Source organism: Carassius gibelio, chromosome B19, assembly GCF_023724105.1.
Source record: "Carassius gibelio isolate Cgi1373 ecotype wild population from Czech Republic chromosome B19, carGib1.2-hapl.c, whole genome shotgun sequence".
NCBI classification, from domain to species: domain Eukaryota; kingdom Metazoa; phylum Chordata; class Actinopteri; order Cypriniformes; family Cyprinidae; genus Carassius; species Carassius gibelio.
The window spans coordinates 19103130-19119949 of NC_068414.1; the positions used below are offsets into that span (position 1 = coordinate 19103130).

Consider the following 16820-nt stretch of genomic DNA (forward strand, 5'->3'; position numbering starts at 1 on the left):
ACATGTATTTACTCTTACAGTATATCGATTTAATGTGCCTGTGCTAAAAAAGTATAAATTCCTTTTTTTTCTTTCATAAAAAAAAGAGAACCTGAAACCTTTGAACTGTAGCATAAATTATTTTTGACTGGTTGAACAAAACTTTTTTTTAAAAGAGAAACTTTATCCATCGAAGAGCCCTTGGCCTACACCTGCACCTTAAAGTCTTTAATCCCAGCGTAGATGCTGACAGGAAGTGCTTTGGCTTCCCCACCGCTCCTCGTGTCAGTCACAATCTCGATGACTTGCTCCAGGGCGAGACGCATACGCTGGAAGACTGCTTCTTTGTTGATCCGTGCCGACTCGCAGTCTGGATGTCGCAGACAAGTCTGAGAGGCAAAGGGGAACACAAATTATCTTCAAAATGCAGAGGAACAACAAAAATGTGGCTGCAAAATTTGACATGTAAACAGAATGTTATTACATTTTTTAGAATGAGGAAAGGAAAACACCCTTTTTAGAGAAATGTACAAGCTCAATTTTGGAAAAGCCCTTTATGAAAAAGTATTATTTGTGGTATCAGATGATAATATCGTGGTACTTTAACAGCCAATAGACAACAATGGTTCTGTGTGAAAACTATATAGCATCCCATACTCCAAGGGATGTATAACATGGAGGGTTCTAAAAATGATGATATTACCGTAGTAAAAACCATGGCACATGTAAAAAGCAGTAAGACCTAATATTTGACAGCTCTTGGACTCTCAGATAAATCTGTTTATAAAATATTATTATTAAAATAGAGTGCAATTCAAGTGAACATACATAATCACTCTCATTCAATAATAACTCTGTACAAGTTTTTTTTACATGTATGCATGCAGGAAAAGTCCTTAAGTAATATTTCAATATATAATTAATATTTTACTTTTCAAGAAACATGTATTATCAATGTTGAAAACGTGCTGCGTAATATGCGTAAATAATTTTAAGATTATTTTATTTCTAATTTATTTGAAATATTTTGTAACATTATAAATATCTTTACTGTCACTCTTGATCTAATTAATCCATCTTTGCTCAATAAAACTATTCGTTTCTAAAAACAAAATCTTACAGACCCCATACTTCTAAACAGTAGTAAAGTATATATATATATATATATATATATATATATATATATATATATATATATATATATATATATATATATATATATATATATATATATATATATATATATATATATATATATATATATATATATTAATAGATATGTAAAGTATAACTTATTCCTAAATATGCATCTTAAAAACGCCTGTCAAAAACATTCAGTTTTTAGGCACAAAAACATGCGTTGAAATGAACATGTTTTAGACAGCAGATGGTACTCTCTTCCACAATCCTACCTTAGAGGCTGTGAGGAGCATCATGGTGCATTTCTCCAGCACAGCACGTGCGGCGGCCATCCGAGCTCGTTTCTTTTCATCCTTCAGATCCTGAGAAAAAAACAAGAATCAACAAGACAAATATGAGAAAACACGCAAGTCCTCGAGTGCTTTCAAGTGTTCTGAAATCTCAGCTTGGGTTTAACCTCAACGTTCGCTTGCAACTGACAAGGCTGGAATCACACCGTGTTATCAGTTTAGCTCAGATAAGATTTCCACAAAGTGCTTATGAAACGCATCAGACCGAATCGTAATAAAACTAATGTTTCAAACATATCAAGTGCACTTGACTTGAATCTTAACCATCTGACGCAGGATGTCAGGAGATCTACAGGACTGAATTCATCTATTCTAAGTGTTCATTTTTCAAGGTCTTGCTAAGAATGAAGGGTAAATTTGGTCCTTAGAAGAGATAGCACTGACATAATGCCTTCCACCGACACGGAGCGAGCTGGAATATAACTCAATAGAGCTGCGCTCACTCGACGCGCCGTGAGGCATTAGGGATTTGTGACTGACAGACTGTGTGTGTGCATGATGGAGAGAATGAGAGGAACCTGATCTGTCTCACCCCGGCTGGGTGCCATGGCTCACAAAAGGAGAAGTGATTATCTGTTATTATGTTCTTCTGAATAAAACTGAAAAGATGGAGGCCGCAGATTTGCAGGAAAGCTCTGCAGAGATAGGAACGTGATGTGTTTGTGAAACATTATCAAACACACAGAAGCTCCATTTTTGAAATGAGACAGCCTTTCCTATCAGTTCTCGGCGTCATTCATATTACTACTTTCCTAATCATGGTGGGACTCCGGAGGAGGCTTTGGGAGGAGGACTGGCCATGCACTGCAAGAAAATCAGTTGAAACCAGTTTCTGATGGGGCTGGTTTAATAAATGGTTTCATGTGGTGAACTAGCAATGGTGAAGGCCACAATGAAAGCCATAGTGTTAGCTCGCTTATTGATCCCAATGTAAATCAGTACTACACTGGCCATAACCCACTCTACTGTAAAAATCAGGGATTTTCTACATTTCTGATACCAAGGACCCTCCAAAAATTGAGATAACCTTGCAAGAGACTGACTTTTTCAAATATAGTAAAATTATAGTAAAATATAGAAAAATAGTAAGTGTAATATAAAGACAATACGTTGTTTGGCCTTTATATTGTTAATTATTTATTTTGTCATTTCACTAAAGTATAAAGTATACTATTTACAAAAATATTATCTGAAAAATATTTGTTGTATTAAATCGACTGCATCTACCTTCTACCGAGCGTATTGTGGCATATAAATCTGAAGAGAAATATTTTACATTCAATTAAAATGTACTTAACCTGTTAACTGTCACTCACGTTTTTGAAGATAGACATGAATGTGCATGATACAAACCTAAATTTTTATAATTCATGACTGAAAACATTTTGTAACATGATTTTGATGTACCATTTACATGGTAATGCAACGTCTGATTTTAAAATGGGTTTTGAAGGATGAATTTTGAGATTTTATGTTTTCAAGTGATATATAACTTCTGATGATTTCTAAAAAGTGATAGGGAAAAAGGCAACGAGGAAGTCTTTTTTTTTAAACAAAGGTAAAAGCTCCTTTTGTAATGTAGATTTCTGAGGGTGCACTCTTGTCATAAATTCATCTATTACTTTTCCTACATAATTTTTAACAAAAAATATTGGTAAAATATATATTTGGGAGTCTTAGACCTTTCCAACGATATATAGTTTGTCAAGATTAGATTAGATTTGATTGTAATATAGTATAGTCAACGTAGCCGTCCGGTGACATTTAACAGGTTAAAGTATACAAGCATAAACTACATTGCCTTGAAGAAGAAATGAACACCTCTAAACATTTCTAAAAAAAGAAATCCATTAAACAACAGGATTTGTTTTTTTAATTTAATACTTAAAATATATAACTGTCCATGCAATTAAATTAAAATGTAGTTCTTTAAAATGAATAAAGCAATTAATGAAGATTTCCAGTCTTCAAAAAACAGAATAAGTGGTTTTTCTCAAAGAATGCATTTTATCCATCCCACTGCTTTTCTTCACAAACATGCAGTTTTTGACCATTGCATATTTTGCAGCATCTTGCATTTGACACCGTTTTATCCCCCAATGATTCTTTCTGAATTACCCCCTAAAACAATAAAACCTTTCTTTTTCAGGCACATTTTCAGGAGATCCATTAGCAGCCTCATGCTGACCCCAGTTTGAAAGCTCTTCTTCCATATCAACATCAGCATCAGCTTTTGACAAATCCATATCTAATCTCCCCACATCAGCGAAACCCGCTTGACCATATGCAGGTATGATATGTTTTTTTTTTTTTTCAACAAAGCATTGATAATGAAAAAAATGTATCAACACAGTACAATTTCCTTATCTTCCATATGTTTTTGCATTGCAAACACATGCTGATATGAGCCTTAAAATTGTGAATTCCTGTTAATAAGCACCATCCGTCTGTTCTGCACTGCGTTCGAGTGTATCTTACCCCAAAGGTTTTTATCAGTGGGGTTTCAGAGCTGCTGATTGAAATTGCCGTGTGCAGCACAGTTCAGTTCTTATAACTAAAATCCCTCCATTATCTTCTCCTTCTCCCCTCATCCGATGTGTACATCTACACCGGCTATACACATCTGACATAGGAAGTGTCCTTATCAGAGTTTGATTATCTGTAAAGTGAAGTGAGGGAAGATTGGAGGGTGAGCAGGTGTGTGTGTGTGTGTGTGAAGTCACTTACATTCTGTCTGTCTCCTGTGAGATGGGCGAACTCTACCATCTCGTTCCCAAATTGGCTGAAGATTTGGACAAATTCCTGAAAAGTGCTGACTCTCTCCAGCTGCTCCAGGGTAACCAGCACCTGCACACATACATAAAACCCACATCTTTCTCAGCTACAGCCCTGAGGGGGGGAATATGTACTGCATAAAGGTTACTTTCATAATGTGTTTTATTTAGAAATGAGATATCTCTCACATGTCTGTCCTAAGAAATAAAAATAGACTCAACTGAGACAACTGCTGATTTACAGTAAGAGCATAGCGGCTCTGTGGAAAATCTGAACAAAGTGTGTGAAGCTGTTGAGACGTCTTTCCATTACTAGGGATCTGAGAAGCAAGAGGCTTAATAAAGTAGTCTCAGTGTATAGAAAACAATTGAGATATTACAATCAGATTTACTGTGATTTTACTTTCTCGTGGCTATATGATCAATAGATAAATAAAAAAAAGTCCCCAATTTCAGTCGCATTTCTTTATTTTCTGAAATGAGAACATGTCACACCTAGCTCAAAAACAAAATAAAATGCTCTTTATTTGATTTTTAATTCTTAAATAATTCTTTTTTTATTTTAAAATGATAAAATGTGCAGTTTTAAAATTTGATTATTATGATTACATTTTCTGATAATGAATATTTTTATTATAAAAATAAATTAAACTTTTTATTTTTTTGACAATTGCAACATGCAGACATACTTTTAAGTATTACAATAGCTACGATAGTTGCAACCATTCCAGAACATAATAGTTTTAACAAGGCAAAGTTTCTTAAACAAGAAAAATACTCTTAAATTCTTAAACCCCATACCATGTTTAAGTTTAAAAAAGAAAACTCTTATATGTACGAGCAGGCTCAGCGGAAGCAGTCGGAGACTCTCGCATTAGAGAACATTGATAAGGGAAGCCTCTATTTGAGGTTAGCTAGCTAGGAGTGGGCGTTATCAGGAACGGTCAGGGACAAATTCAATTGTGTTTCTCTCTAATGGAGAGCTGTTCTGCTGCCTGGCCATCCAAACATCACTAACTGGACATGATTAGCTCCAGACCTGAGAGCACCTACAGGCGCACACACACAGACACGGTTCACTTCCTCGTCTCACCGACATGGATGTTAAGACAGGCCTCCTACTTTATCCTGTGCCATGTCTCTTCAATTATCTCCAAAGCAGAAGGACTCTAAATATGTGGCCATGCAGGGATAGCATCTGAGAGCAACCACTAGCCGGTGTGTGTGGCTGTGTACTCTTGTACTTGACAGGAAAAGATGAGTGCCATTCTGAGTGCTTGTAAGTACTTGGACCCAGCTGACAATACGTACTTTGTTGCGAGAGCTTATGATCTGTTTGATAACGATGCAGTCTGCAAGCACCAGGACTTTGGTAACAGAGGACAGCAGCATGCGAGCGGCTTTCACCATGCCGGTCCTGTCACTAAACACCGTGCTGCGCCCATCACCCTCACACTGCTGCAGACCGGACACATCCGTCAGCTGAGCTATGGCAGTGCCTGCAGAGGAAAAACAGCAGAATGAAAGAAAAGTGCACACACACACACACACACACAAAGTTTAGATGCAATAACGAGATATTGTTGCTAAAGTGTTCAAACCGCTAATTACACTTCAGCATGTAACTTGTCCCATTATGGACTGAATGATGCCGCAAATCATGTGAATTGTTGAGAAGAGGTGTGCTATTACATCTCTAAATGATCAGACTTGGGATTTAAGATAAAATCTTTAAAAGAACCAAAACTAAAAAATATTATATGTTCTCTATTACATTATAGAAAATTGAGTGTGGAGCAAATAAGAAAACCACACAGGTCTAGTAAGTAACTAAAAAATAAAAAAAACACTTGGAAAGCCTCTAAATGCTTTAGCAACCACATAACACTGCAATGACAGGAAGTTTTCCTTATGAAAGAACCATATATATATATATATATATATATATATATATATATATATATAAAACAAACACAACTGTTCAAATGGGGTTGGTAAGAAATTTTTATGGCTTTGGAATCTTTGAATTTGTTTGGTCAAAAACATTTGACAGCAATATTCTGCAATATTATTACTATTTCAAAGAACTGTTTTCCTTTTTAATATACTTTAAAATGTAATTTATTCCTGTGATGGATAAGTTGAATTCTCAGCAGTCATTACTCCAGTCTTCATCAGTCATCATCACATGATCCTTCAAAATCTCTAAATCATTCTAATATGCTGATTTGCTACTCAAGAATTATTATCAATGTTGAAGACTTATTTTTATGATTCTTTGATGAATAGAAAGTTCAAAGTTATAAATACTATACTAACCCAAACCATAAAAATGATTAATGTTTTAGAATAAAAAAAGAAAAAAAACATCTGAAGCATTTTTGTCCTTTTGATAGAATCCAAAACATCAGGTTCTGTCAGATTTAGGCAACTTCTTGGGTCAAAATTTTTCCATCCCCAAAATATAGCTAGAATAGGCCACGAAAAAATGTTTGGGACACTTTAAAATTTATGAATGTCACTGAGGCAACTCTATATAAATCGTCACTAGCACTGAAACTGCTCTGTGAGAAACATTTCAGGTCATGAAAAACAAACACTTAGATAAACCAACAGGCATTCATAAAACAGCCACTGTTTTGAAACAAAAATATGCCATTTCAGTAAGTTCTTTCAACCTCAGAAGAACTCATTAAGACATTAAGTCACACACCATTTGATTATTTACCAAGCAATCCATCACTCCGGGTGGTCACTTTTTAAAAAAATCAATAACATCTCACTTTCCTCAGTGGGTGTCCACTAGCACACAACCCTGTCTAGACACAAATACTATATGCTGGCTTATTTTTGGGCAGGGTGGCAGAGCTGGCGTGTCATGTCCCAGTTGGAACGTGTTGAAAGGACGCTTGATGAGAGCAGTTCCCTGCCTCGTGCCTCAATAAAGCAGTGTTATTCTAAGAGACGGAAAGTCTGACACATTCAAAGGAGGCTGAGAAATACAAACAGACATTTTAGACAGTAATTTCTGAAGGAAGAATGACACATTTGTCCATCTGAAGACAGCGTCCTGATTGCATCAGACAGCTTTTCTTTGTTAAATCTCAAAGTGGTTTTGACAATCAAGGAGCCTTGTGCAGAACGCTGCATTGTGGGCCAAATTACTTTGTGCATACCTATCCATAGTCATCTGACTGGGCACAATGCCCACATTTCCTGCTTTGTTGGTTTTCGTCTCTTGTTTAGCAGCAGCCATACTGAAACATTCTTGTTTCTGGAGGGGATCGTTTGCTGCCTCTGTGTCTTTCCTGAGCTTTGAAGCTGCGTCTTTGTGGAAGCTTATAGCCGGATCCCTTGAGTGGCACCAGAGACGTGGTGCTGTCCTTAGCGGCTGGCATTTTCAGCCAACTCTTTTCAGAGAGTTTCCTACTTTAAAGAGACACGGCCTCAGGCAATGGGCTTGCATAGAGAGTGAAACATTGAGATCTCTGCAAAGATGCCCTTTAAAGGCATCATCTCAGCGTGCAACTGCTGCTTTTAAATGCACTTCATTAATTTAAAGTACTAGTATCAAATCGTTGCTCAAAAGCAGCTGTCTGTATAAGGCCAAGAGGTCCCTGAGAAGCAAGACAAAGAGAAAATAATGCATTCTCAGCAAAACTGTAACCGGAGTTCCCAAACTTCAGGTTAAGAAAATGTTCAACTTTGTTTCAACTACAGATTTTTTTTTTTTTTTTTTTTTTACTTTTTTTTGTTATATTAAAGAACACATTCAAATTTATTTTTTTTTGCTTTTCAAATGTCTTCTATGGATAGATTTATCACCTTGTTTCCAACCCAGATGTTCAGTCTTAAAAATCCATCAGAAAAAAATATATTTTTAAAACTATAATCATTTAAAGGGTGAAATACACATTTTAATATTTATTTTATGATAATTAATTATAAAAATAAATAAAAGAATTTACTCAATTTAGTTAATTCAATGAAAGAAACCAATTTATTTTGCTAAACTAATAAAAACTACTGAAGTTTGATTATTGCTAAGGGGACAACATTATCAAAGCAATGTTAATATCATTTGGCAGATGAAAATAAACCTTTTTTATTGTGCGTCAATTCTAATGAAGTTTTCCTTTTTTTTCCAAATTCCAATCAAGCTGTAATTTTTTTTTTTCAATTGTGCAAAAGTAAGAAAATTGGATTTAATTGTATAAAACTAGAATACATAATGCTAGTTGTGATAAGACAAAGGAGTCGGCGGTTTTATTAAAAAAATGGCCTTCAGATGAACAAATGAAAGAAACAACTGCTGGAAATGGCTAAAAAACAAAAGATTTATATGTAATGATATTTTGTATTATTTGTAAAAACACACAGATCAAAAAGGGCCCATAGTTGAAGAAACAACCACAATGAATCGTATGCAGTGCACTTTAAAACCACACAGCCTTCTACTCAAAACATATCCTCCTCCATCTTTCCAGCCACTGAGAAGATCAATCACAGCAATGCAATCTCCACATCATTCCAAAAACTCCTGGATTTAAAATACGTGCAGGCCAATGCGTCACATCTGTGGTTACACACAAAGTCACAGGTCATTTCTTAAATCAGGGCATCCTCTACTCAATGAAAGCCCTCTTACATCTCCTTGTGCTCTTGTACCTCAGTTGAACTAGTTTAGTTATTGGGAATAGTTTAGTTATATATAGTTATTCTATAAACAAAAAGCTTTCACCACTTTATAACATCTGACTTATTCTCCCAAGACGAGTCTACATGACTTTTTCCCCACCTGCCTAAATGTGTTTTGGTCTAAACTTTTGCCCGTCACACATGGGCGGCCTGTGTAATAATCAGGAGGATTAAATGAGTGGGTGAGTGTTTGGAAACTGTGGGGAGTCTGATAACTAACTTGAAGCCAGTCTAATTCCGGTGTTGTTGCCCTGGGAGGTATGGGAAGGGAGGTGGGAGAGACCACCAACTATCTGTATTTATAGATACAGAACAGAGCTCCTATTATTTCAGGCTGGAGGGACAAATGTAAACCACAACACACATTGAGTCTTTGAGATAGTCGCATTTGATTGACACAGCACTTGTTTGTAGGCCCATTTTGGACTCTAAGCCACACTTTAAAGTGTATTTATTCATGACATTACATGATAAAATATCAGACTAAGTGGCATTTATTTCAAAGAAATGTATCAAAAATCAAATAAAATACATATTCAGATCTCTACACAAGACAGTTTTCACTCAGACATTTCAGAAATGGCAAGTAACATTAAATTAGAAATGTAATTTTGCAATAGAAAGACTGAAATAATATTTTCTCGTCAAAAAAAAAAAAGCATTTTTAAAGTGCATTAATTCCCAGAGGACTAGTCTATTAAATAAGTTAATGCAGAAAAAAGTAATTCTCAGAATCATCTCGTTTTTATACAAAGCCTCACAGATGTCAACTCATATCAAATGTATTTATTTCATAACTGCAGCTGCTTGCATTTGTAAACCTCTTTAAACCGTCAGAACAGATCAAATCTCTTAGTGCGCCTGTTGGTTATTCTAAGAGCAAGCACGGTAACACTTCATCACAAATGAGAGATATGCAAACGCACATTTGTGGGGTATTTTTAGGCAAACTCTTCAGAGACAGATGGGACATCAAGAGTTTAATAGAAGAGAAACTGCAGCACTCTTCCTTTCACAAACCTCAACAGATTCAGGCATCGTACAAAAGAAAAAAGCTGCTCTTGGTTCCATGCATCTCAAAACAGCTGCATCCATACAGTATGGATGTGAAACCCCCATTTTAATCAGACTGTATGCTTAAAATATATTACACTGTGCATATTCATTTAAACCATGTATATTAATGTCAGTTTATAATAAAACTTGATAGACTAACTTTTTATGCCATTTGGCAGTTGATTTTTCAACTGGCTACATTCCACATAATGACAAACCGATTTCAATAGACTGGAATTTAATTATTCCAACACAGTTTTTATATGAAACATAAATATTACTTTAAGGTTAAGCTTGCTCATAGGCTTCTTTCATGTCATTTTGAGGATTTCAAATGTATTATACACTACTGTACAAATGTCTGAAGTCAGTAAATTTGTTAATACCTGTTAATTTATTCAGCAAGGATGCATTAAATTGATCAAAAGTATTAGCAAAGACATTTATGTTACAAAAGATTTCAATGAAAACAAAAAACTATCAGTTTCCACAAAAATATTAAATTGCAACTTTTTTTAAACTTTTCTGAAGGATCATGTGACGGTTTAAGTAATGGCGGCTGAACATGTCTTTTTGACATAAGTGTAAATAAAATTAAATACTCTTTTTTTGTATGCTGCATTTCAATAATATATGTTGTATGTACTGTATGATATCATGTTTATTGTTATAAATAAAACATTTAAGAATCATTAGAAAATGTATTATATCCTGTTATATGTCTCTGAATTTCATTCCATTTTATTTATACTTCCTTAAATCCAATTTGAAATGCAATTCCTGTATGCGACATCAATTCAATTCAATTTGAAAGGAATTTCGAATCAATTTTGCATGGTGTACAACCCTGCCAGGCAGTTCCTGAGCTTGTTGACAAGTTCCACAATGTTTAACCCAGCAGTCCATTTCCTGTTCCTCGTTGCCTGGTAACTCTACCCATTAAAACTGCTTATGTGACATAGCTCTTCCAGTAGAGTAGTGTCAGACTAACCTGCTCTCCGGGCCTCAAAGCAAGCCAGTCCCATCTCGTCCTTCAAGTCTTCATTCTCTGCTGCTATGGCTTCACCAACGGCCACGAAGCGGCCAACTGCAACACTGACCGCCTGCCCCACTCTCTGGACGGCCCGTAAGGTCTTCTCCGTCTTCTTGAGCTTGTCTTTGTGATTGATTAGTGTGGTAATCTGGAAAGAGACAAAGGAAGCAATGTTTAGCAAAATAATGTTTAATAAATGGTACATATTTCAAGACAAAAGAAAATAAGAAGTTTTTCCATTGAATCTTTGAAAGAAGTCTCTAATGCTCACCAAAGCTTAATTTGTTTGATCAAAAATCCTGTGAAATATATTAATACAATTTAAAATAACTGTTTTCTATTTTAACATATTTTAAAAGCTAGAGTTCTTGCTGAAAAATGTCTTAAGAAAAACGATTTGCTGACCCCCAATTTTTCAATGGTGGTGTAAAACGCCTGTAAAATGGAGAATGAAGAGTATAAAGTGAGTATCCTCTTCATCAACATATGTTTAATGTCACTTGCTCTCACACTTTCAGATACAATCTTCTGTCTGTGTCAGGATTGACTTCATCAATCATTTACTCTGAGCCCTTCACAATTTCCGCTCTCAAGAGCTGAGATCCCTCACCTCCTGCTGATGGGTAATGGCAGGTGGCCTGCTAAAGGAAACGTTTAATTGGAGTACAGCAGCAGGGAGCATCAACACAAGTGCCTGAGAATAATGCACTAAAACAGGCTGAATGGAGCAAACAGGAGCCTACATGTGCTACTGCCAACCAGTCAACAACAATACGACAAGTAAAAAAAAAAACATTCACTGATAAGAATCCATTTAGAAGAAGTATGCAAATAATGTCCTTCCTAATATTTCAAATTTTTACTTAGAATTGCACATAATCAGCGACTGATTTTTCCTGCTCTGTACATTTCAGCATGGATAGTGAATGATGAATGAATCTCGTACGCTTCATATTTACATTCCTCACGAGTGAGCTATCTGGGGTTTGACATTTGCCATCATCCATCTATCTTTTCTGAATTCACTTAAAGGGGCCATTTCCCAGCTACAAGAGAACTTTCTCAGTACTTTGGCAAGGCTTTCAAGAAATGTTTAAGTCTTAGAGATGCAAAAACAGCCTGTTTAATTCTTATGGTCAAAGATAAATAAATGTTCATGAAAACTAACTTGCGACAAGAAATATTGACAACATATGGACTTCAGGGAAAGTAATAAAATAGTACACATGTAAAAACTGTGGAGACTGTTATAATATGTCATTCGGGGGGAGTTCTTTGAATCATTCCCATGCAGTCTTATGTTGACACCCACATACAGAAGGAGAGAGTGATAAATGGAGGGGGAGGTGTTTCTACGTCATCCTGTGGTCCAGCACTCGCTCTGTGTCTGACACATCTCCCTGAAGATGGCTGTAATCAGACTCTCGGGTGAGAGATAAAGGGCCCTGTCCCTGCCTCACCGCTCCTCCGACCAATATTAGACGGCTATGAGCCGTCCTGCCAACAAAACGAGGGTCATCCATGAGTCATAGATGGAGAAAAATGAAACATTCCCCGAGGAGGGAAAAAAATCCAGTAGGAGGATAAGGGTGTGAGGGGGCAGTGAACAATGAAGGGTTGAATGGTTCAATGCTGACATTACGTCAACAGTTCTGGAAAAGCACAACGTATAATGTTTATTCAGAGTTCAAGATGCTTATCTCACAATCTTCGGCTCAGGCAGTATGATGGTATATGTTGTGCAATGGGAAAAAAAGGAGAAAAAGATACTGCTGTACTGTTAATATCATGGTATATTAGTTGTGTAAAAAAAATGTTTTTATAATTGCATACACTATTTAATCATTCGTGGTCGTTACATTTTTTAAATGTTTTGCTGCATTTATTTGATCAAAAATAACAATAAAATCTATAATGTTTAAGAAAATGTTAATTTTATTCTAGTTTTAAATGTATCTTATGTGATGGCAAAGCTACATTTTCAGCATCATTTGCAGTCATTAGTGTCACATGATCCTTCTGAAATCATTCTAATATGATGATTTGCTGCTCAAGAACCATTTCTTATTATTATCAATCTTAAAGACACTGTTTTTCGGGATTCTTTGATTAAGAAAAGTACAAAAGAACAACATTTGTTTTTTTATTAAATGCATTTACTGTTACTTTTGATCAATTTAATGCATCCTTGCTGAATAAAAATATTAATTTATTTAAAAAAAAAACACTTTCGAACTATACAGCATATATATCACAATATAAAATCCCTCATACCGCCTACATATTTGGTCATACCCTTAATTCTGCTGATGGAAATGTTGGCAGGCAACTGTAGTGTGAGTTAATGAGTGAGGCAGTGTTTAAAGCAGTGTGTGAATGTGTGTGTGAATCCAGCATGGCCTCAGTAAAGGTAATGTTGTGGTGACACTCACATGTCCTTCACCAGTGGCATTGCTCCAGAGAGAGACACTGACCCAAGAGCGGCTCCAGTCTTACTCATTGACGTCGGACCACGGAAACATGAGAAAGGTCTTAAGATCTATACACACAAACTGTTTAAAGCATTGGCACACGTGTCTCTGAGTGAGAAGGACAGGCTGGGTGGAAGTGAGAAAGCACCGTGTGTATTTTTATGTGTCCGAGGGAGAGGGTGGTGGCACTCATAACTTCCTGTTGCTGGATTAGCACATGGCTCACTCTGGCTATGTCAACAAAAAAAGAGACTGCATAAAAAAACACATCGATTCAACACAGCAATCGCTTCTGTCTAAACGCTGCTGGCAGTGTCAAAGCCCAGAGGGCTATTTTTATCTTGTTCAAAAGATGAAGCTCAAAACATGCTTGTTGAAATACTTTTCTAAGCTTGAACGAGTTTGCTGAACAAACACTGTATGACTTTTGGTTTGTTCAAATAAAGCGAAGTCTTCTGTCAACTGCCTTATTCAATGCGTGCTTATAAATTGCACAATGTGCCAAACAAATCCAAAACAGGAAGGCTGTGAATCAATTCAGTGTGATTTTTACCTTACAACAACGTCGAGCCAGCTGAAATAATGCTAGAATACATTTTATCATTATGTGCAGTGTGGTCTGTTTCAACAATAAATACATCATCAAAAGGCATGTCTCTCGATTGCTCCAACAAAGAAATATATTTCTCTAAGGGCCAGTATTTGACTACAGATCAAGCTATTGAACAAAAGCTGGAAATGCCTGCATGAATCTCCCTTGGTTCCTGTTAGATTTGGTTTGAAAGAGACGGAAAAGTAAAGAGATGTTTCAAAAATAGGCTTTATATTGATTTGTAAGAGTGAGTGCTCACAAAAAAATAGCAATATGACCATCTTTTTTATGTCTGGGCTTTAATAAAAGAACAATATAGGCTATTTGCCAGGCTAACTAATCGGTTGATATTATCTACACTAGCTAATAACCATTCCAACATAGTCAATTAAAAGTCTGAACTTGAGCATGGATTTAAAAATGTCCAGTTTATTGATACTTTATATAATCTTTATACATACACTAGACTTTTAAGACTATTGGTTAAAAAATTACATTTTTCTTATTCATTTTATATCATAATGTTACAATAAATTAAAAAAAAAAAGATCTTTCCTGATCCTGTTCCCTTTCCATTCGCTGCCCAACTCAACTGTCCAATACAGGCTTAAAATGCCACAAATTTCAGATTTCAAAATACATATTTTTGGACTCAGACCTTGAGCCCCATTACATCAGCCATCATCCACATTGCTTTCTAGATAATGGCATTGAGAACCCTATTTCCATAAACTATTACTGTGGAGACAAAAAAGCAGCACCATTATGAAAGGAGACATGAAGGACAATCAGAATGTATTTATTTTGACATCAGATGCATATGACAGCTGTTCTCAAGCACCCTATACATCGATCACATTTCATTTCCATTTTCTGCTGGATGTTCGCTAGCTAATGTTCCATATGCATCTTATCACCCTGATAGAACATATCACTCTGGAAAGACATCTCGAGCAAAACAAGATTTTGTTACTTTGAAAAGCATTCGCGTTGATAAGTACAGCAAGATGACTAAATCCTGAATAAAAAACAGCCCTGATAATTCACTGCAAAACATAAATTGTAGGTATATGCCAAACAGTGGCAGATGGATTGTGGGCTCAACAAGCTTTATATTAAATTACTTTTTGCAGTTTTGACAATAAAACAAACACAAAGTGCATTCAACATTCAATAATAGCGATTTTTTATAAAAATGTTTAAAGAAATCAAATGTTTTACTGGTTTAGTCTTGCATGCCTGTTTGTGTCTGTCATTCTAACAGCACTAAAATATGAATGGTGATGAATACTGTTTGAATAACCGACTGAAATAAGATATCGCAATGGCATGACATGCCACAATGTTATTGCACTTTGACACAAATTAAGCAATTCTGCAGCCAAAAAAGCATTTCCCGGGAAAAAAAAACCTAAATGCATTCCACTTTTATCACAGTCTATCAGAGTGAAAGATGAAAGAGATCGTTTTAATTTCAAGAGCTGTACCTGTGGAGAATAAAAGCTCCATCACACACTTTTTCAGTCTCATGCTGGGATAAAGGACAGAAAGAAGATAAAAGATGAAAGTGGTAAAAAAAAAGGATGATTTAAAAAAATTAAGAAAATGATCACATAAGTTGGTGTTCTCTGAAAGCATCTATGTGACTCTTTAATCAAGTACAAAGAGATATTTTTACCAAAAACACATCATGACAATATAAAAACATTTGTCTGACATTGTATGAGGAATTAAGTAATTATCATCATATAGTGTTCCTGTAGCTCAACTGGTAGAGCACTGTGCTAACAAACAAGCAAAGCGCGAGGTTGTGGGTTCGATTCTCCGGGAACACATGATATGTAAAACTTGATAGCCTGAATGCATTGTAAGTCGCTTTGAATAAAAGCGTCTGCTAAATGCATTAATTTAATTTAATCATCCATCATCTTCTTGAAGCATCCCAAAGATGGTCTCAAAGTTAAAAGACTACTGAATAATTTCTAATATACAATTCAATTCAAATCTACACCATTAAATCCTTCAGGTTAATTATCAAGTTTTCCATTTCTACCAACAACACTATTATTGTGCAAAAACCAGCACTGATACATAATCATGTTTTTGGAAATTTCATCATAACTCCTTGGGTTCTCTGGTTAAAATGAGAAAGAAACAGAGATAATTAAGACCTGAGAGTAAAGCAGGTAGCAAGTGTCAGGTCTGAATAGGAAACTGACACATTGGCACTTGACTTATTTAATGTGACTGAAACTGGACTGGATGAGCACATCTTACAGTATAAAGCAGGCATAAAGTGATAAACGCTTTGGGAACATACCCAGACTCAATGCATTGACTCAATGCAAGCAGCACTGCTGCTGTTGGTTATTGCTGTTGTTGTAGATTATTGTGTCTGCTGCTGCAAATCAAGTACAGGAACCTGCTACAGTCAATACATATGCACATACAGTGCTGTGAGTATTTAAGACATACTGCTGCTGCACAAATAGCATATATAATGACCCATAGCAGATCTATACAGGTGGAGCTGGGGAAGGTGGAGGGTTTCAGAAATACCTGCGCCATCTAGAGTTTCATGACAGAACTTGACATTTATACTACACACCTGCTAGGATTGCACAGTTTAAGGGAAATTTGTAATTGAAATAATTTTTCTACTACTATTTTTTTATATATATTTATTAATTATTAAAATAAATAGTTATAATTATTATATTATTGTAT

At 35.6% G+C, this 16820-nt stretch overlaps 1 protein-coding gene across 2 annotated transcripts in view; it reads right to left on the minus strand.

The window, feature by feature from the left end:
• LOC127979333 (alpha-catulin) overlaps positions 1–16820 on the minus strand; it is a 55847-nt gene that overhangs the window by 16893 nt on the left and 22134 nt on the right. For both annotated transcript variants that reach the window (XM_052584705.1, XM_052584704.1), the window contains exons 2-6: positions 10989–11178; positions 5555–5742; positions 4197–4316; positions 1392–1481; positions 198–368 (exon numbers count right to left, since the gene is read on the minus strand). In XM_052584705.1, coding sequence (XP_052440665.1) covers positions 198–368; positions 1392–1481; positions 4197–4316; positions 5555–5742; positions 10989–11178 — 759 coding nt within the window. The remainder of the gene's footprint in view (positions 1–197; positions 369–1391; positions 1482–4196; positions 4317–5554; positions 5743–10988; positions 11179–16820) is intronic.